General features: G+C 41.3%; 1 protein-coding gene across 5 annotated transcripts; it reads left to right on the plus strand.

Moving 5' to 3' along the window:
* The first annotated feature begins 7,253 nt into the window (after positions 1-7,253).
* Positions 7,254-19,509, plus strand: kansl3 (KAT8 regulatory NSL complex subunit 3). Of its 5 annotated transcripts, none has more exons than XM_080003331.1 (22): positions 7,254-7,391; positions 8,090-8,360; positions 8,522-8,692; positions 8,864-8,954; positions 11,272-11,457; positions 11,603-11,734; positions 11,827-11,943; positions 12,081-12,179; positions 12,350-12,421; positions 12,528-12,602; positions 12,705-12,862; positions 13,002-13,065; positions 13,355-13,543; positions 14,078-14,234; positions 14,562-14,639; positions 15,001-15,180; positions 16,303-16,390; positions 16,614-16,741; positions 17,118-17,224; positions 17,318-17,516; positions 18,536-18,624; positions 19,205-19,509. In XM_080003331.1, the coding sequence occupies exons 2-22, from the start codon at positions 8,149-8,151 to the stop codon at positions 19,208-19,210; spliced, it is 2,598 nt and encodes an 865-aa protein (XP_079859457.1). In that variant the 5' UTR covers positions 7,254-7,391; positions 8,090-8,148; the 3' UTR covers positions 19,211-19,509. The 5 variants fall into 5 exon arrangements, with proteins under 5 accessions (XP_079859457.1, XP_079859460.1, XP_079859459.1 ...); XM_080003332.1 differs by lacking the exon at positions 7,254-7,391 and adding an exon at positions 7,597-7,659; XM_080003334.1 differs by lacking the exon at positions 14,562-14,639.
* Positions 19,510-20,568: the final 1,059 nt, after the last annotated feature.

Below are 20,568 nucleotides of genomic sequence, written 5' to 3' on the forward strand. Positions count from 1 at the left end.
TCACACCCTGATGCGTTTGATGTACTCGGAACGCGTCAGAAAACCAGCGCATGGAAAATTTTAATTAATCACAGAAAGACATCAGTGGTTTTCGTATTTCGTGGAACTGTAACGCAATCGGAAAATGTAAGTTGCCCCACATGGCATTAAGCTGTCAAGCTTCCATAGCTACGTCATCACTGTCCCACACGACACCAAACATCACCAGTTCGTCACTGAGACTGCAGCTCTATTTCCACAGACAACACCGTGAGTTATAACAGTGAGACGTTTTGGTTTAGAGGCCAAAATAGACGGTTGCTTTCAAGTCATCTCATATACATGCAGCTTCCTGCAGCTAAAGATAGAGGGCTTAAAATGAAAAGGGAAAAGGCGTTAAATAGTGACAAGTCCTTCCATAATAAGTCAAATTCCAAATGAATGTTAATGTCCAATATATGTTGTCTGTATTACATTACAGGCAATTCATCTATTAACTGTGTTCTTGAATTGTAGGTTGTTAGCACAAGAACTGAACTAAAGTACAAATTGAAAGCAACATGTATCTATTATGTTTGTAAAGTAACATGTAATTATTGTGTTTGTTTTATAAAATAATTTCAGAGTTTCAAAGTCCCAGATGCCGAAAAATATCCAAAAGTCGAAGGCAATAAAGAAGCAATTGTCCAAAAACTCAGCCTTAGACGTCAGTCACACTGTTCTAAAAGAGAATACTAAAGAAAAAGAAAAAAACCTTTGAAACACAAATTGGAGACTCCAGGAACAAGCAGTGTGCAGCTATCAGTTTAACAGCAGTACTTAAAAACAAGATCAAGAATGTTTGTACATGGACACCAAATGACTTAGACCATGTTTTGATAAAAGGAGCTAATCTTTATCGGGATGTGGAAATGTCTGGTCGAATAAATGATAATGTTCCAGGAAGAGATTATATTGCAATAACAGAATTGCCAAGAAGATAAATTATATTCAATACAACATTCCAAATAACGCATGCTGAGCCGTTCACTGGCTGTATTGGTGTAGATCACTATGACTCTGCGTTGTATAATATATCTATACCAACTGATAGAGCAATTCAGAAATCACTGTAAAATAATGATGATGCATGTTTATCATCTATTTCTGGCAATAGATGTTCAGTTTTCAAGCGGGGATCGTGGTATGCATCTGTTAATTCACACGCAAGGAGCAAAGTTGGACTGCATGAGTATGACTCACCCAGTGGTTCAGTAGCTTACTACAACACGATTGAATCTGTCTATAGTCATTTCTGTGATACCAATAATGCTCTCAGTCAAAGTCGACCGATATATGTTCAACTGGTCAAACATTTGCAATTGAAGAATTGGGAATTTTGTAATTTGTGTCTATACAAAAAGATGCGTTTTACAGAACCTCTACAACCTCAAGAACTGGTAATAGCTATAATGTAAAATTGATCGACCTTTCGTCACCGATTATGTCACACTACACAGGATCAAGAAGACTTTTATGGCCGGACAATTCAAAAATTGTCTGACAGAACAAATTCAGGTCGGAATCATGCAGAATTTGTGTGGTAGGGGATTAAGTTTGCTTAAATTGTTGGGGATTAAGTTTGTTGCAATCTGCAACCTCACCCCTATATGCCACTAAATTCTACACCCTGCACCTTCAAATGATATGAACACTTTTGACATGTCTTATACTGAAAGGTGTCGTGGCGTCTGGGAGTGAATTGATCCTGACTGCTGAGGTCTGGCAGTGGCAGCAGAGTAGTGTGTCAAGTCTAGACAGAGTAAGTATACACAGGCAGTCATTTTTTCCACAGATATCCCGTATACGGTACGTTGCGAAAAGTTTGGTCCGTTGTGTCGTAGTTAATGTTTCCCCCCCAGGAGGAGGGTTTTCTTTATTTCTTGGCAAATGATACGGCAACTCGTGTTAATTTCTCTCAAAGGATTGTACTTGGCGCATGGCGGGTGGAATTTGACGGATCAACTGTTCATGAATTCAATTTTGTTTGTCCGGTTTCATCAGGACGTCAGCATTTCTAGTATTATATTGATGTTTACAAAAAAAAACAAAAAAAAAAAAAATACCCAACACCTGCTTGTTGGGTATTTCATTTACTGCGCTTTGAAATAGCAAAATAAAAATCTTTTCACTAAATCTTTTTTTACACACCTGCCGTAAAGCCAGGATAACATAACAAAAGATGGCAAATCAATTCAAGGCTGCATTGGACCCATTGAACAAATAAAGGATTCAGGTTTCATCTGAGTTCAATGCATTGTTGGTAACTGGCGAAAAATAAACAAACACAATCGCAATACTTTCAAGGGCATTCACATTGTCCTTGAAAGTACTGCTATCAGCAAATTGAAATGGTATAAGAACGTTTTGTTCTTGTCTAATGTTTTTGTAAAATACAAAGTTGCATTTGGTTTGAGCAGAAACATGCCAATGCGAATGTTGTAGTTAAAAATAAAAATAAAATCCAACATTTTTAGTATTTCAATTCAAATTTAAGAAATGATTATACCAAAACTTGAGAGTAATAAAATAAAATCAATGGATGAATTAATACTGGAAAAATAGAATTAAAAGGCAAGCACGAGATAATTGAAAATCCAGTTGTCTTGGTTTTGTTAATTGTTTATTCTGTCACTTGTCTCTCTCGCTCTCTCTGTCTGTCACTCTGGTTCTGCATTCCTGCCACTGCACTGGATATGACCTTTTTCATTTTCTGGTCTTTTTCATTTTTATTTGATTTTATTTTTTATCTTAGGTTATATCTTTTTATCATTAGGTTTTGTGTATATTGTCAGATTTTTATAATTGGGTATAATTAACTAATGTTTATTGGATATTTTCCTAATTAACTATTTTCTTTTATGTCTTATTTTGTTGTGAGCTGCTGGCATGAATAAAGTATCTATCTAATCCAAAATTGATACCCCATTCAGTATCAACTGACTATACATTCAATTACAATTGCATTAATGGTGATAAGGCGCAAGAAGATAACATAACAATATATCCCCAGGGGGAAATTCAGAATAAACGAAGTATCAACTTGTCCAGTGTTGATAGTTGTATGAGTGAATCACTGTCAGTAACCCTGAATCTGAAGCATTCAGGCAGTGCTATAGATCCATCCACGAGAAAACAAGTCCTATTATTACAATTATTTATATACTTTTTTAAACAAATATACTGTATATGGATCAATACAAAAGTTTTGTAAGTATATACACTCACTCAATCATAACTTTATTCAGAACTCCTGTACATGTACCTATTCATGCAATTATCTGATCAGCCAATCATGTGGCAGCAGTGCAATGCATAACTTCATGCAGATGCGGGTCAACAGCTTCAGTTAATGTTCACATCAACCATCAGAATGCAGAAAAGCTGTGATCTCAGTGTTTTTGACCGTGGTATAAGTGTTGGTGCCAGACGGGCTGGTTTGAGTATTTCTGTAACTGCTGATCTCCTGGGATTTACAGTCTAGAGTTTACTCTGAATAGTGTGAAAAACAAAAAACATCCAGTGAGCGGCAGTTCTGTGGACGGAAACGCATTGTTGATGAGAGAGGTCAACGGAGAACGGCCAGACTGATTCAAGGTGACAGACAGGCTACGGTAGCTCGGACTACCAATCTGTACAATTGTGGTGAGGAGAAAAACATCTCAGAACGCACAACACATCGAACCTTGAGGCGGATGGGCTACAAAAGCAGAAGACCCCGTCAGGTTTCACTTCTGTCAGCCAAGAACAGTAAGGTGAGGCTGCAGTGGGCACAGGTTCACCAAAACTGGACAGTTTGCGACTGGAAAAATGGGGCCTGGTCTGATGAATATCGATTTCTGCTGAGGCGGGCAGGTGGTGGGGTCAGAATTTGGCATCATGTACCCAACCTTGGAATCCATGGGTCCAACCTGCCTTGTGTCAACAGTCCAGGCTGGTGGTGGTGGTGTAATGGTATGAGGACATTTTTCTTGGCACTTTGGGCCTGTCAATACCAAACAAACATCGCTTGAATGCCACAACCTATTTGACAACCTATTTGAGTATTGTTGATGACCATGTACCGATCTTCTAATGGCTACTTCCAGCATGATAATGCACCAGGCCACAAAGCAAAAGTCGTCTCAAACCGCTTTCATGACCATGAAAATGAGTTCATTGTTCTTCAGTGGCCTTCCCAGTCACCGGATCTGAATCCAATAGAACACGTTTGGGACGTGATAGAACGGGAGATTTGCAGCATGGATGTGCAGCTGACAAATCTGCAGGAATTGCGTTGATGCAATCACGTCAACATGGACCACAACCTCGAAGGAATGAAAGAAAACATCTTGCGGAATCCAGGCCAAGAAGAATTGAGGCTGTTTTCAGAGCGAAGGGAGGCCCCACCCAGTGCTAGCACAGCGTTCCTCATAAAGTTAAGTTCTCAGAGTGTATATAGCTGAAGTATATTGCCTCTATACCCATGAATCCTCATTTGTCTCCAAACCAAGAGATTCAAGAAATTCAAGGGGTTTGGTGTTTGCAGTGGTAACTCTGAAACTGTACGAAATCTCTGAGTGTTTAACTCCAAAGTCCACTGTAGATTCACTATTTAAACCCCCATCAATGCCCCATCAAAACACACAGCATTCTAGTTCATATTAGTGTCTGCATTGAAAGCTTCTTGGCCACCATGGTGAGTTTTGGTTATCATATTCTACATCCTCAAGATATATCAAAGCTGGGGTTTTTTTTGCTGGTAAATCATTATTTGGACATTATTGTTTTGTACTAGACATTCATTTAATTAAACTAAAGATGGAAAAATAGGACAAAATAATAAAATATAAAGGTATTTCCAATACGATGTTAACAATGAAGTAATACCTTGTCTTTGGATCTCTCAGGGCATTGTTGTAATAATGTTTCTTTCTTGTAAGTATCAGCAGTCTTTGATTCTAGCAAATGGTTATAATTGTGATTTGTTGAGTGTATGTACTTTGGTTGTGACCTATGAAGAGTTTAGATCACAAACTGATCAGTTTTTCTTTTTTCAAAGAATTACGCAATCCTAGCTATATTGCTCTGCGCCTTCCCTGCGTTGCTTCATGCTGCCTGCTACGTCAAGACCATGGAAGAAGGTAAAAACAAAAAAAATGAACAAACAAGCAAAGACACAAATAAAGGGAAAACTTAAAAAAAAACAAAAAAAAACAAGCTAAGAAATTGGACAAATGAGAAGAGTATTGAAATAAACAAGATTATTAAAATAAATTGTAGATTAAAAGTATGTATTTGTCATTTTCTACCCACAAGGCATGACCGAGTGCCAGGACGCTGAAGATGGGACATGGCATCCCATCGGCTCCACCTGGAGAAACAGTCAATGTTATGACTGTGACTGCAGTGGATGCTGCCAAGCGTAAGTTGAGGCCAGTTTCATTCCCTGTGGACCGACACTCAGTTGCCACCGCGCCTGTGTATTGTAAACCACTACGTGTCCTAACAGTTGGGTCTCTGCTTACAGGTTTTCCACACCCAGATCATTTCCTGACGATTGCGTGTCAGTGTTCGATTCGGAGGCTTGTGAATTTAAAGTGCACAAGAAGGGCGACCCCTCCACCCTGTGCGAAATTTACGTTGCTGTGGGGAAGTGATGGGGCCGTTATTACAACATCCATTTTATTCCAAATAAAGAGTGGTATGGTTCTGAATGTATTGGGTGAGGTTGAAGTCTTTATTCCCCACGATTCAGACACGACTTTGCAATTCATTTTTCCACATAGGAGATTACTTCTCACGTGTGGAACTCCCTAAGTATTTGGAATTCGGACGCATTTCCCTTTTGTAAACACCTCACAGCTTCACCTTCACCTTGACCCTTACCACACCAAAACCACACATACTGTAAGCTTTATAACCATCTCTAACCTGACCAAACTGTATGACGTGCACCCTTGTAAATGAACCACTGGCTGGAGATGCATAACGTCAGAGCAGTTCTACAATGAAATCCGTCACACTCAATCAAAACCTCCCACCCCCTTCTTCTTCTTCTTCTTCGTTGGTGTCTCTGTGTTTTGTCATGTGATCGTATCGGCCAGTTAGAAAACAGAAAATTAAAACGCTTCGCTGAATATAAGGAAAAACAAAGGAAATGTATTTTATATATTATTACGACTCCATCATCCAGTCCGTGCGTACGCTCCAACCCCTCCCCCCCATGTGTTCGTTTCGTGACAACAAAACGAAGACAAACGTAAACCGATCCACAAGTTCAAGTGAAGAAAGGTTGTAGGCGATAAAAACACATGAAAATATATTTTATCGCATGAAAATGTGATAAGTAAAATGTGCAAAATGTGAAAGTAATAAAGTTGTTTATTTTGCGGATGGAGAAATTCATTTATAGTATTTTCTTGGCAATTTAAAATCGTAATACAGATTGTAGAATTTATCTTTTTTCCTTTTGTATTTTTATTAAGTGTGCTGGCACCTCTGCAATCTATTATTAATAATAATTAGAATAATTAGAATATTCATCATAATCATAGTGTAGCGTAGTGACATTTCACTGCATATATGTATGGAAGAATGTATATGTATGTGATGAATAAACCTCTTGAATCTTGAATCTTGAATCATTATAGTAATAATATTATAGCCAATAGCATTTAAAGTAATTGAGCAGTAATAAATAATAAATAATTGTGCGTCAAAGTAATCCTCTAGTGTTTGTTATTTCACAACTAAAACTACAGTGAATCATAATCTAATCATAATGTAATTCTGATAATACTATAGTAAGTCACACATAATACATACACACGAAGTGTCACACAGAGCCAACACATTTTTACAATTCCTCCTGGAACAGTCGCGTTTATTTTATTATACACACACACACACACACACACACACACACACACACACACACACACACATATATATATATATATATATATATATATATATATATATATATATATATATATATATATACACACACACATACACACACACACATACACACACATACACATATATATATGTATATGTATGACACACAGAATTCCTCCCATTCACATAGAATCCAGTCCATGTTTTGAATCTCATGACGCGCCACATATTGGGTTGCCAGATTAGTTGAAAAGGCGGTCTCTCAGCCGGCGTTTCGTCATATCTTTTCCGCGGCATGGGGAAGGGGGGAATTGGAGGACACGGCAACCATTTACAAAACAAAAGGAAGCTCGTCGCCTTCGCGCATTTATTTTCGCTTGCAATTATTTGGTTGCCTTGGGTTCCCCCTCCCTTTTAATCTGTGTTAACGCTGACGGAGTTTTAAGAGCTTCGACACCGTCCTTATAAACATGCCGGAGTAAATCCAGACGGTGAGCTCTTCTAGGTTTGACAGAAGTCGCTTGGTCGTGCTTGTCTAGCTAACGCTAGCCAGCTAAACGGCTAGCGAAATGTAGCTTTACATTAGACCAGACAAATTAAATACATTTACCACGAAACATTATTTAAGGCGATCGTTGGATAAGAGATGGGTATTCCATCAACCAGACTGCTTGCATGCGACGATAATACTCGGTGTACATCAGTGACAGACCACCTGCATCGGCGTAGATGGCTGTAACCCTGTGATTACATGCTACAGTACTGTTACTTTAACTATGCATGTTATATACTGCTTTATATCAGCTATACATGTTATATACTGCTTTACATCAACTGTGCATTTTATATACTGTTTTTTCTTTTATTTTACCAACTATACATGCTTTATGCTGCTTGGTAGTAACTAAACATGCTATATATTGCTTTATATCAACTATACATGCTAGGTGCTACTTGATATTAACTATACATGCTATACACTTCTTTATATTAACAATACATGCTATATGCTGCTTTATACCAACTATACATGCTATATACTGCTTTTTATTAACTACGTGCAATATAGTGCATGTATGCTAGCAACCTTACATGCCATATTTGATGTGCTGACAAGATATGATATTCTGATAGCGGGCAGTAATAATCAGGGAAAAATTAATTTGCCTTCACTGTTTTCCATTTCTAGCCCTGTTTGAATTGGCAACCTCACGAGCTGCTGCGGGCCCTTTGGGGCCCCAGAAGAGGATGCACCGCTGTGTGGACAAAGATTTCCAGACATCAACACGAAAAATGGGCACATCTTTGCTGTTCCAGCTGTCAGCGCACGAGCGAGAGCTGGACCTGGTGTTCCTGGATCACAGCTATGCCAAGCCGTGGAACGCCCACCCAGACGCCAGCAGTGCGAGGCCCACCAGGACACTGTTTGTCAACCCCCGGCGTCAACCTGATACCTCATCGTGAGTTAACATCTAGCGAGCTTTGTCAAAACTCTGCAGCTGAATGAGAGACTTGGTTATTGACGTGGCTACTGGCTCAAGTTCACCGCCACATTGACAGGGTTTCAACAATATATTGTGTATTTGGAGTTTGTGATTTGTAATATTGTCTTTGTCTCCAGAGAGTCTGATCCTCTGATTGATGTTGAAACTGTCACGCCCACACCTGCTCCACTATATGACAACCAGAAAGCCCTCAGTGTTATGAAGGAATGTGAGAGGCATGTCCTGTTTGCTCGCACTATTGCTGATAGCCCCCCGCCTCCCGATGACTGGGAGGAACACATCAACAAGTATGAAGCACTTTCCATACAATTCCATACAAATACAATTTATTTGAATTCAAATACTTACTTTCAGAAAGTTTTCTGGTTTTGAGCAAAAAATGTTTTCCATACCATCTACTTTTCAAAAGCCTTTCCTCATTGACTATTTGTGCAATAATTCACATTATTGTGTTTCAGAGCTGGATGGTCGGTGACTCAGAACAAATTGTTCAATAAAGTGCTTAAAGCTCTGCAGGCTGAACGACTAGCCCGGCTGGCCAATGAAAACGTGAGTTCTGCCCTTACTGATATTTTGACTGTATTGTTTTGCTTTTGGATGTTTTGAATTTGAGTGGAGCTGGTTTAGCACTCCAAACTAAAAAAAACCCCAAGGTCATGCATTGCTGAAAGTAGACTTGCACTGTTACAACAGGTAAGGGTTAGGTAACAGCAAAAGATAACCTTTTCACGAGAGAGTTTCCGTTATCAGGTAATAGCTGGTTTTTCACCTGGAAAATCTGTTCAAGTCCGACATATTTAAATCTCTCTGGTCATAATGTCTGGTGAAATTAATCCCTTCCAAGCACAATTTGAATTAGTGCTGGGTGGATCATTTTGATAAAAATTCCGCAGGTCTGTTCATTTCCGCACCCGGCAAGTTGCAACGGGAAGCCAATCAGTTTGGACAATCTAAAGCTGATCTGAAAGCTTCACCTCTGACCAATCACGTTTGTCGATATAGAATTAAGCCCCGCCCCCTCCCTCATGGACAGGTTGTGCTTGTAAACACAGTAGACACGGTGCCAGCATCCAGAACTGAGGAGAAGCAGAAACATGATGTATCATTGGGACACATACATTCATAGTTTAGCGTTTGTTTTTTGTTTTTTTGTTTTTTTTTTAAATTTAAGTTCTGACCCAAAGCAGACGGTAAATATTCCTTGTGTAAAATATTTCGACGGGACATCCCGACGAAGACGGACAACACCACAAACATTATTTATTAAGGTCTACTTGCCATATTTATTTGTTTTTGATTTGATCAAAATTTTATTTTAGTGCAATGTTAATTAAAGCAGCTGCACTTGTTATTTATTGTTCACCAACAGAAATTATTTGATTTCAAGTAATATTTATTTATTTTTAAAATGGTGTTAACTGATGGGACTTATTTTTAATATTTAATAAAAAAATATTATACATGTTCATGCCTTGATGATGTCATTCTCTATATAGCCTGCTTAACAATTGTTTTTAAGCTCAGAAAACACAGATAATATTTGCCCGGAATCTCTCCCATTTGTCCGGGAAATTGAAATCTTCCAGGACACGTTGACCGGCACCAATTTTTTCTAACGGAAACTCCTGATGGCACTCAAACCATGAAATGGAGTTTAAAAAAAAAATTGACTTGGACAGCTCCCAAGTTTTATTTTGTAGACCAACTAACTATCCATTACATCATTTTGGAATACATAACCTCAAACGCATTATTTCACAATAATTTTTATTGTATGGCAGATTTACAAGCCATAATTCTGCTAACCTTAGAGATTGCTACAGTTGCAGAGAGAAATTAAACACAAGCAACAGAAATGGACATGCAGCTGTGCAGCATATCTTGAGATGCAGTTGAAACCAGTGATGACAGCTTTGCATCTTCACTGTTGAATCTGAATCATTCTACGGTATTTCAAATGCAATGTGCTCAAAATGATTAGGAGCACTGATTAAATCATTAACAATATAATATGGAATTACGAAAATATATGCATAGCCTTTGGACAGTTTTTAAAGGGGCCCTTTAGTCTCCTTTTCAACAAGTTAATCTGATCTCTGAGGTCCCAAAAATAGTTTTGTTTTTTTTGTTTTTGTTTTTTTAAATGTACCTAAAAAAAAATACCACTCAAATTATGCATTCTAGCCATTCTGACATGCGTCATCCTGTTCCAGGATGCTCTGTTTTTGTGGGAAGCACCACTGTCCCGAGGCCCCTAGTTCTGTGAGCCAATGGGGTTTGAGGTTTTTTTTTTTTCTGGGTTCTGTTATATTTACTCTGTAAACACCCACTGATTTCCGCTTATCAGTCTGCCAAAATCTGTTTCTGAACAAATTTGAGGCAAGAAATAAGCTGTCCAGTTGGTGGATCTTAACTCAATAGATCTACAAGGCCTAATTTGCGCCGACCTTCATTGCCATGCGCCCAGCTTCTGGGAGACACGAACACCGCGTGCGGGCATTTTTGTTTCATGTAAAAGTCATAAAATAAACTACAATTTATTATTGGTTTTGTTTGGAGAAACGCCCAGCAGATCGCATGCCGCAGCCTGCAATTGTTTGCTCGTTAGCGCTCTTCTTCGTTTTCTACTTCCTGCTTCTCACGGTGCTTTCCCTCTACTGCCACCCGTGGTTTCTGAGAATACTGCAACATGTGCTCGCTATATTTTCTGAAATAGACCGTTCACAAAAAACTGACTGGGTTGTCGTTTTTCACAGTCTGTGTGTTAGTAGGCCGATCGGACACCCAAATGTATGTGCACAAGCGCTGAAAAAGTGAGTTTTTCATAATTGGTCCCCTTTATTTCCCTCCCTCTTTCTGCCCTCAGGCTTGCAATGAGCCAATCTTGCGTAGGATTGCCGTGGACAAGTGTGCCAGGATAGTGCGTCATGCGCTGGCTAGCGTCAACTGGGACAGTAAACTGACCCAGTGGTTACATACCACCATGATCGAGTCTCTGAGTCTCACCATGCTCGCTGCATACCTGGATGTGCTACAGACACTCAAAAGCAAGGTATCTACTGAGGACCAAATAAAAAAATTGTTCAAATTTGCTTTGGTCGTATCGCTCCTGTTTCGTCAGGCGGTAGTTTTGCAGTGTGTGGGGAAAGGTCTTAAGTATTCATGCAACATCATTCCATTCTTTTGTGTCTGGCCAGCTGCCATCGCTAATCGACAGGATGCTTCAGACGTCATCGGTCAAGTCTAGTGCGCCTGGTGCGGAGGCCCTCCTGCTGTTATTAAAACGCCCCTGGGACCCAGCCGTGGGTGTTCTGTCTCACAACAAACCGGTAAACATTTTCTTTCTTTTTCTTACTTTCTGTATACTCTGTATACTTGAATGGTTAAGAATACATGCCTTTTGTTTTCCTTTATTTTTCAGAGCAAACTCCCCGGCTCCCCTCTCATACTGATTGCACCATCAGGCCCAAGCAATCCTGCCCTGGCTACTTCACGGCGGATGAGATTCTGGCAATCTCAGCTCTCCTGCTTGGGAAAGGTTTGTAGTGCCGCTCTCATAGAAAAATAAATTAAAATAAATATATATTTTATTTTTATTATTATTATTTTTTTCTATTTCCATGTTCTTCCCTTATCGTGCGGACAGAAGACATGACATCTTTATCTTTTTGTAAGGTCATCCCAGTAAACACGCATGTGAACAGTGGATCAAATGTTGGGGTCACTCAGTGTCTGGAGCACATGTTGGGCACAGTCAGGGCAAAGGTCATGGAGGTAGGCTTTTTGTAATTGTTTTGTTGTTTTCTTTTTTTTCAAATTGGTAAATTGTTATGTTAATATGATTTCATTTATTCATTATTTGTTATTTTTTAGGTTTGGAAAAGTTTAGCTCTGGTGAAATCTGTTCAGTATTCTGACTGTGCACTTTGTGTTTAAAACTATAGGTTCACAGTCTCTTTCCCCACAAACCCATTGTCCTGGTCGGCTGGAATGTCGGAGCACTCATTGCTTGTCACGTAAGGCTGTTCTACCTTCCCACTGCAGAATAAGGTGTAGCTACCTATGGCACTAAAATCTTTTTGTGCTAAATTGCAATTTTTAACCCATCCTTTCCAACGGTAGGTGTCTCTTATGGAGTACCTGACAGCAGTGGTGTGTCTGGGCTTCCCCCTGCTAACCGTCAGTGGACCAAGAGGGGTAAGATATATGGCAGTATTTGTTTCCCTTGTCAATAATGTAAAGGTCGACGGACCCTAAAGGTGTGGCTTTTTTTTTTTTTTTTATATAACTGACCGCCAGGATGTGGACGACCCGCTGCTGGACATGAGGACGCCTACACTGTTTGTGATTGGCCAGAATGCAGTGCAGTGCAGCATGGAGGCCATGGAGGAGTTCAGGGAGAAGCTGAGGGCTGATAACAGCATGGTGGTGCTGGGAGGAGCCGATGACAACCTCAGGTCTGTCGCTAGATTCTTGAATGGGAGTTGTTTTTCTATTTATTCTCAAATTACACTGTATAGGGTTCAGCATTTATTTATTTAGTTATTTATTTTTTATTTTTGAACGACAATATTAATGATAATGGACACTCACCAGAATCAACTCAACAAAGATGAAGACGGAGGGACTGACGCAAACCATGGTGGATCGCTGCATACAGGTTGGTCCAGTGAAGTGTTACGACATGATACTGTCATGTTTTTTAGCTCCCATTCATCAGATATGAAGGTAAACAGATAGTTCAGAGCTTAGTGGTGAGCATCCAGGCTGTTATTAATATGTATAGTTTGTTTCTTTAATAATTTTTCATAGTAAGTTATGGTTTGCTATCCTATATGTAAATCATTTTACCCCAAACGGGAAATGGTTCCCAACCCCTGGTGTCAACCTACATCAAATAAAAGTGCATTTGTGTGGGAGATCACACAAGCTCTGTTTGCCGTTCGCAGGATGAAATCGCAGACTTCCTGTCCGGTGTGCTGACTCGGGCGGAGGGCCATGGTCACGGCTCGGGGGAGATGAGGGACCTGGACACGGAGAAGAAGAAGAAGCCTCGACGGGAGCTTCCCTTCGACATGGAGCGAGGGCGGCCCTCCTCCCCTGCTATGAGGGTCTCCATCTCCCCCTCGGGGTCAGAGGTCAGCCTCTAAATACTAACCATATGAGCTTCTTGACCTCTAAATGATCTTTTCTATATTTCTAATGATATGCACTGATGCCACCTTTTTGCTGCAAATTTTAGGTTCTAAAATTTGAAGCATTTTCTGTTGTGATAAGACTTTTACAACGTAATTATCCCCATATGATTTCAACTTTTTGTTTTATTATTTGACATGTTTGATATGGATCTTGTATCACATAGCCTGGCTCGGGGCTGATGTTTAATGCAAATATCTGTTCCAAATCAGACATCATTCTTAATATGCAAATTGTCACAACAGAGTAAATATCCCTCAATGCTTTTACAAAAAGAGGTTGTTTTTTTTTCTTCTTTACATTGTTGTGTTGTTAATATTATCATTCATATAGTGTTAATCAAATTTCACTATAATACATGTTTTCTTTCCGTTACCATTTCCACTATATATTATATTTTCTGAAGCTAGTTGTTCCCCAACTCTGTTCCCCATGGGGATTAATTCAGTCGGTCAAAACTTTCTTTTGCTCTTCAGGATCTTTCCAGTGTCTGCAGCAGTCCCACCTCGAGTCCCAAACCAAAGACCCTGGGTCTGTCTCCAGCGCAGAAGTCCAGTCTGATCACCGCCACCCAGCTCCTCAAAACGCACATGCAGCGTTCGGGCACGGCACTCACACACAAGCAGGCGCAAGGTTGGTTTTCCAGGGATTTACTGAAAACACGAAGGTAGCGCTCACGTGTGTTTACAACGTGCAGAGTGCTCTCACACGGACTGACCTAAGTGGCTGTCTAAACCTGTTTCAATAAGTTGTTCACTCTGACCACTGGAGTTTCAACTGCACTATGAACTTGTACAGGACTGGGGGGCTGAAATGGGTGAAAAGTTTGTAAATATAGTGTTGTGTTTTAAGATGGCTAGAGCATCCAAAAGGGGCAGGATAGAGCGCGACTGAAATACTTTCCTCTCTCTCCTCTTCCTCCAACTTTCTCTTTCCGTCTTTGTTTCCGACTCGTTCCAGCTCAGTTTGCTGCTTTTATGAAACAAAACATGCTTGTGAGGAAAAACCTTCCTCCAGGCACCCCTCCCTGTGTCTTTGGTAAGTATCTATATCTCTCCTTCTGTCCCTTTCCATGCCTTCTGCTTTGACTTCTATTCCTTCTTCCCATTGCCCGGTTAACTCGAATGCACTGCTCAGACGCGGAAACTTTTTAAAAAGCACAGTTTAAAAAGTGTTTACATGCTCCGAAATAATAAGTTCAAACCACAATAACTGTCAAACTCTCATGGTTAAACAAGAAAACAAAACGTGTGTGTGTGTGTGTGTGTGTGTGTGTGTGTGTGTGTGTGTGTGTGTGTGTGTGTGTGTGTGTGTGTGTGTGTGTGTGTGTGTGTGTGTGTGTGTGTGTGTGTGTGTGTGTGTGATCATTTGTCACATACATATGATGTGTGTGTTGCAGTGCCAGTGTCCAGTGATCAGACGGAGGGGCTGGACCGGGACGAGCTGAGGTCACACGGCAAGCGGCGGCAGACCCCCAGCCCCACGCCCAGCAAAGGTTCCAAGAGAGCCAAGATCAAGGTCACCATTGTTTCGCAAGGCGAGTCGACAGGGGGCGCCATTAGCCCTTCTACACTGGACGGTAAGTGCTGGCTCCTCCGTGTGTTGGTCTGGGTGCACTCAGTGTCAGCCAGGGCTCAACAATAACAGCTGCCCAAGGCGACCAGATTTGGGCCGGTGTCGACCACCTTGTGTGGTCTGGTATCCCTGTTGTCAACCACTTTGCCTATATTAGTAAAATTAGTGCGGTATACCTGGCCATCTGTTCAGTAACTTTGGCAAAGTGAAATGAGTGATATCCTAGGGCATTAGTTTACTTTTTTTTTTTTTTATTAATGGTATTGTCTGTTTTTGTATTTAATCTGTTAATTCTGTTAATCGATGTTTGCCCTTTCTTGATACCTCATCACTCAATTATGAAGGGATTGGGGGTGTCATAATTCCAATTCACAATCTAAATGAGCGTTCGATTTTAAACTTCGAAGCCACAGGAGCTGGCGTTCACAACTTGTTTGTTCTACAAATTTAAAGGAAGGGTGTGCTCCAATTCAATAAAATGTTATATATTTTACAATTTGTCCACTTGAGAGGGCTGTACAGAGTGTCTGTGCCGGTGGGCACCGGGACGCGCTCCATAAGAGTAGTTAATGTCATGGATAGGATTTGGATTGTGAAGCTAAGGTAATAATGTTTAACTGAACATGATGCTGAGTAGACAAATGTAAGTAACTGACGTGATGGGCGGAAGAGAAGAGGCATGCACTTGCAGTGTGTTGAAAAGAGCCGGCTCTTACAGCTCCCAAGCATTTATTTTAACTATTAAATATTTTGATTATACTTATTCCTCTACAAAAAAAACATTATTTAGAATGATTTAATGTGACTGGAGTCAAAGTTACTTATTGGGAAATAAGCATTTTTCTTTACAAATCAAGACTCGGTAGTCTAACAATGGCATAGCCGTCAGTGCTGAAAAAAATACATATGTTTTAATCTAAATGAATCGTGACCTTAAAATTGAAAGTTACATGGAATTGTGGATTTGGAGAATCGTGGCACCCCTATAAATGATTAATGTTCAAACTATTTTGTCGGTCTTGGCGACCAAAAGTTGTGCATGGTAAAAGTTAATGTGGGGCACTGAGAGCGCCATGTCTCCTTTCACATAAACATCCCGCCTGCTCTTCCCGCTCTGCCCCTGCAGCCGGAGCATCTGGGAAACCCCTAACAGTGACGGTGGGACAGACTGTCGCCGGAGCCAAGGAACTTTCGGGACTCCTGGCGGCTCAACGGTACGTTCACCACCAGCTCACACACAGCTATACCCACGTGCCCGAGCAGCATTTAGCTTTTGTCCCTTGCCGTGGCCGTTTCCCTCCCCACACCACCTCCCTTCCTCCTTATTGAGCCAAAATGTGTCGCGGTGGGGCCCAGTGGGTGGGAGCTGCTTGGTGGCCGGTCAGCACTTGGTGGGGCGGCTCCTGAGCAGACTGGTGGTTATTTGTGTCACTGCAGGTCTGCTAGTCTGGCAGAGGTGTCTAGCGCCCTGTCCCTGGGCCCCAGCTCTTTCAGCAGCCTGCAGCCTTGCATGGTGTCGGGGTCCGCCACACCTGTCCAGGCTCAGGCCCCAGCTATCGCCCAAGGTATCTACTGTCCTGTCCTGCCTGTACGCCTGTAGCCTGTCTGTAGCTCTTCTCTGATGATCGGCACCAAAACACAGGGCGAATTTGACCTCAATGATCGGGGGGTTTAGTCGTAAACATTCAAAAAGGACATTGTGTGAGAGCAGCAACGTATTCAAGTAAACATCAATTGATTTATTTTTTTCTTGCGCCATCCGTCAGTCCCAAACCTTTGAACCCTGTGAGTGAGAGTGTGTCTGTGGAGGTGATGTGGTAAGGTTACATTTTGAGCTACAAAAAACTGGATTGCAGTGTTGTATTTCCTATTGCTGTAGCTGCAGTGGAATCATGTGCTTGTGTTTTTGTTGTTGTTGTTGTTGTTGTTGTTGTTGTGCAGCACCGTCCGCCAGCAGTCTTCTACAAGGACTAAGTTTCAGTCTTCAGGAGATCGTCACCAAAGCTTCTAGCTTGCCGACCTCAGCCGCAAACACAGGCTGCACTCAGGTGCGGTGTTCTCCGTCCAGTTAATAAGTCCCGTCTATGTTTGAGGACTTGTTAACAAATTGCTCTGTACCTCCTCTCTCCTTCCCCGGTCAGGTGGTCGGTGGGAAGCCTCAGGGTCCGGTCCTGAGCTCCATCTGCACCGGCGGCAGCACCGTGCTCAGAGCCGTGCCCGTGGTTTCTACGGGAGCCGTGGCTAAAACCACGGCCATCCACCAGCTACTCACCAATGGCGGGTTAGCCAAACTGGCCAGCAGCTTGCCAGGGCTGGCGCACATCAACAACCAGAGCGCCGGTATGTCCCGGACTGCCAAAACTAGACGACCGCGATGAACACCCAGGGTTCATTCATCCGTTGTTTTGGAAACACTAGATCAGGCGGTCTGCGGCCAGGGAGTCTCACGCCGCTTAAGAGGACCCCGATGTCAACGTGTGCAGAGATAGTTTTTCCTTTAAAACAAATAGAAAAGGACCTTGCTAATCATCTGTGCTTGTAAATTCAAACGTGCAGCCATGTCGATTCTGAGCCCAGGTTCCCAAGGGACTGTGGGGTTGTTGTTTTTCTACCATTGTTCGTGTTTGGGGGGAAAAAGCCATATTGTAAACATCTAGATTAGATGTGATGTCAAAACTCTTTAAAGTTTGAAGCTCATGTTTGACACATAATGTCTATGTGGAAATTGTCCTGATGGGAATGCTTAAATGTGTATGCATCCAACTATTGCAGTTAGGAGAGAAATTTTAGTGTAAAAATCAACGGCGAGATAGACCAAATAAAACTAGAAATGTCCAATTTGGAGCTATATCTTCTACACCAAAATCTGTCTTAATAACTATCATCTTACGTTTGTGTTCCTTTTGTTGTCTTCATGTAACAGCATTTTGTAAAACTTTTCATTAAAACACATTCAACGTAAGAGCATAATATCCATAATTACAAATGGATGCCTACCCTTCATGTACCACTTAAGGAGAAATGCCCGAAAGCTAAAAACATTAGCTTACGGTATTATCTCCCCATCCTGTTTTGCTCATTGCAATAAAGACTGGAATAAAATTCATGTTTTTCTTTTTGAGTGTGAAACAGGAGTTGTATTATCTTCCCCTCCCATGTTGTGTTTGCTTTTAATTGCCATTATTTGCATTGTCTTAACGCGGCGCCGTGAACTTGCTTTTCACACATCAAGAGAAAAACGTCTGTGAAAACTCCCTCTGTAAAATATTGTATAACGGCTGAAATACACAGAGGAAGTGAGTCCATTTTCCTTTGGGTAGGAACTGCAGCCTTGAGCACTTGTGTTTGTGTGTTGTTAGGGCAGAAAGCCCCGACTTCTATCACGGTGACACTGAGAGGAGCGCAGCCCGGTAGGGTGGGCTCATTAAGCCAAGCCCCCGATCCCAAGGTGCGTACCGTGCACACGTAGGAAAAGCATGTGCATCGTTTTGGACTTCTCTCTAATACCTTGCCATTTGGATAGCTGTGGTTAACAAGAGCGGCGCCACACGGTTTATTCTCTCGCTGTTTTGTTTTTTTTCCTGGTTCCTGCAGCATGGACCTTTGTGTTGTGCCTTCACACTTCCCACATCTTTTATCGACACAACCAAAGGGGATTTTTGTTGCCTCTAAATACCATGGCACTCACTGCCATGGCAACCGCACTGACATGTGAGCGGGGACATTGTATCTACATAGAAATGAATTTTTTTTTTTTAATCTGGTGATTAAGTAAACCCGTCTCATGTTTGATTGGAATGTAAAGATATTAATCCCCTTTGGTGTAAATTTGACTGATAGAATAGAGTCATGGAATAATAACTGAAGGGTCATAACTTCCAAATGTCATGAACTCAATGATTTATTGCCATTTAGAAGTGTGTGAACACATTGCACATAATATCCTTTTCGCGCCATATGAATACTGATTCAGGAGTTCTCATTTTTCCAGACTTTGAAACAATATGTTTCTGTGTGTCACTTCACAGCAATGACGGCCCGTGGTTGACGGCATCCACCCCACGTCTGACGTAACATCTGGATGACATGGAGACCACATCCTTCTGATGAGACGCGGCTCCACCCTAAAATGACCAACTGTACACTGCAAATAACATTCCGTATACTGTATGCTGCTGCTCCAACTCCCCCGGACTCCGCCCATGTGAACGGATGTTCGACTCCCTCATCTACTGCCCCTGAAACGTTTAAACGCTCAGTTGAAATATTTAACGGCGACTGTCGTAACGGTCAAGCCGGCTGCTGCACATGACCACACATGCATCCTTGTTTCTCGCTCTGTATGTGCTGTGCCAACATTACTATGAAGCCTAATATATTTGTTTGTGTTTCGTTATCACTGTTGCTATATATTACAGAGAACTAAGGCAAGCTTTTAGGTAGAACTTTTGTTTAAAAGATGTAGATTAGGGAAGCACTGACACTCACCACTATACCAAGTACAGATTAATTTTGTTCATAATTAGTCTCCATTAATTGTAAAAAAAAAAATTATAATTTGAAAATAACTGGTTGCTTTCTTTAATTGAACCGTTGAATCACTGTCGATAAAATTACTTTAACCTTTTGAACCAACGTAATACAAACACAATCACAACACAGACCACATACAAGGAGATTGTGAATGCATGTTTCTGTTACCATAAAGACCAACTTGTTATTATTTTTATCTATTTATAAACCACAGTATATGTGTTAACAAAAACAAAAGTACATAATTGTATGAGAAATAAAATAATATTTTTCATCCCCCGCCCTTTAAAAAAAAAAAAAAGACATGTTTTGATGATTAATGCGTATTATCATTTCAAGAGTAAATGTTTATCATACGCATGTGATTTCCCGGAGAGCCTCTGTGTGAAACATAATAAAGCACGTTGTGGTCCGTCACACAGGTTCTGCAGCATAAATAAAGCCCAGTCACACAGCAGACCCTTCATTTCCACTCGTGGGCAGAGGTCAGTCAAGATAGAGCGTTTCTGGCTCTTACATAACAGGCGCTGCGTGCGTGCGTGCGAGTGTGTCGATTTTAACATCTTGCGTGGCGGGACGTCGAGCAGCATCCCGCCATCGTGATGAAATGAGCCCACGCTGTCCCCACTCGATCATCTACGGTGACCCCCCCCACGGGACGGATGCTCCCATTCGTGAGGATTTATAGTGGCCGCCACCACCACACGTCCGCCAGAAGTACCGGCGACAACAAGCGTTTACTTATTAGTCATCTTGTCGTCGTCTGTTTAAAAATACACCCCACGTTCAGGCAACAGGTGTCGCTCCGATCACCGCCGCGCGTCCAAACGCGTCTCACAAGTCCAAACGGCTTCGTTGT

Source organism: Zeus faber, assembly GCF_960531495.2.
Source record: "Zeus faber genome assembly, chromosome: 7".
NCBI lineage: Eukaryota > Metazoa > Chordata > Actinopteri > Zeiformes > Zeidae > Zeus > Zeus faber.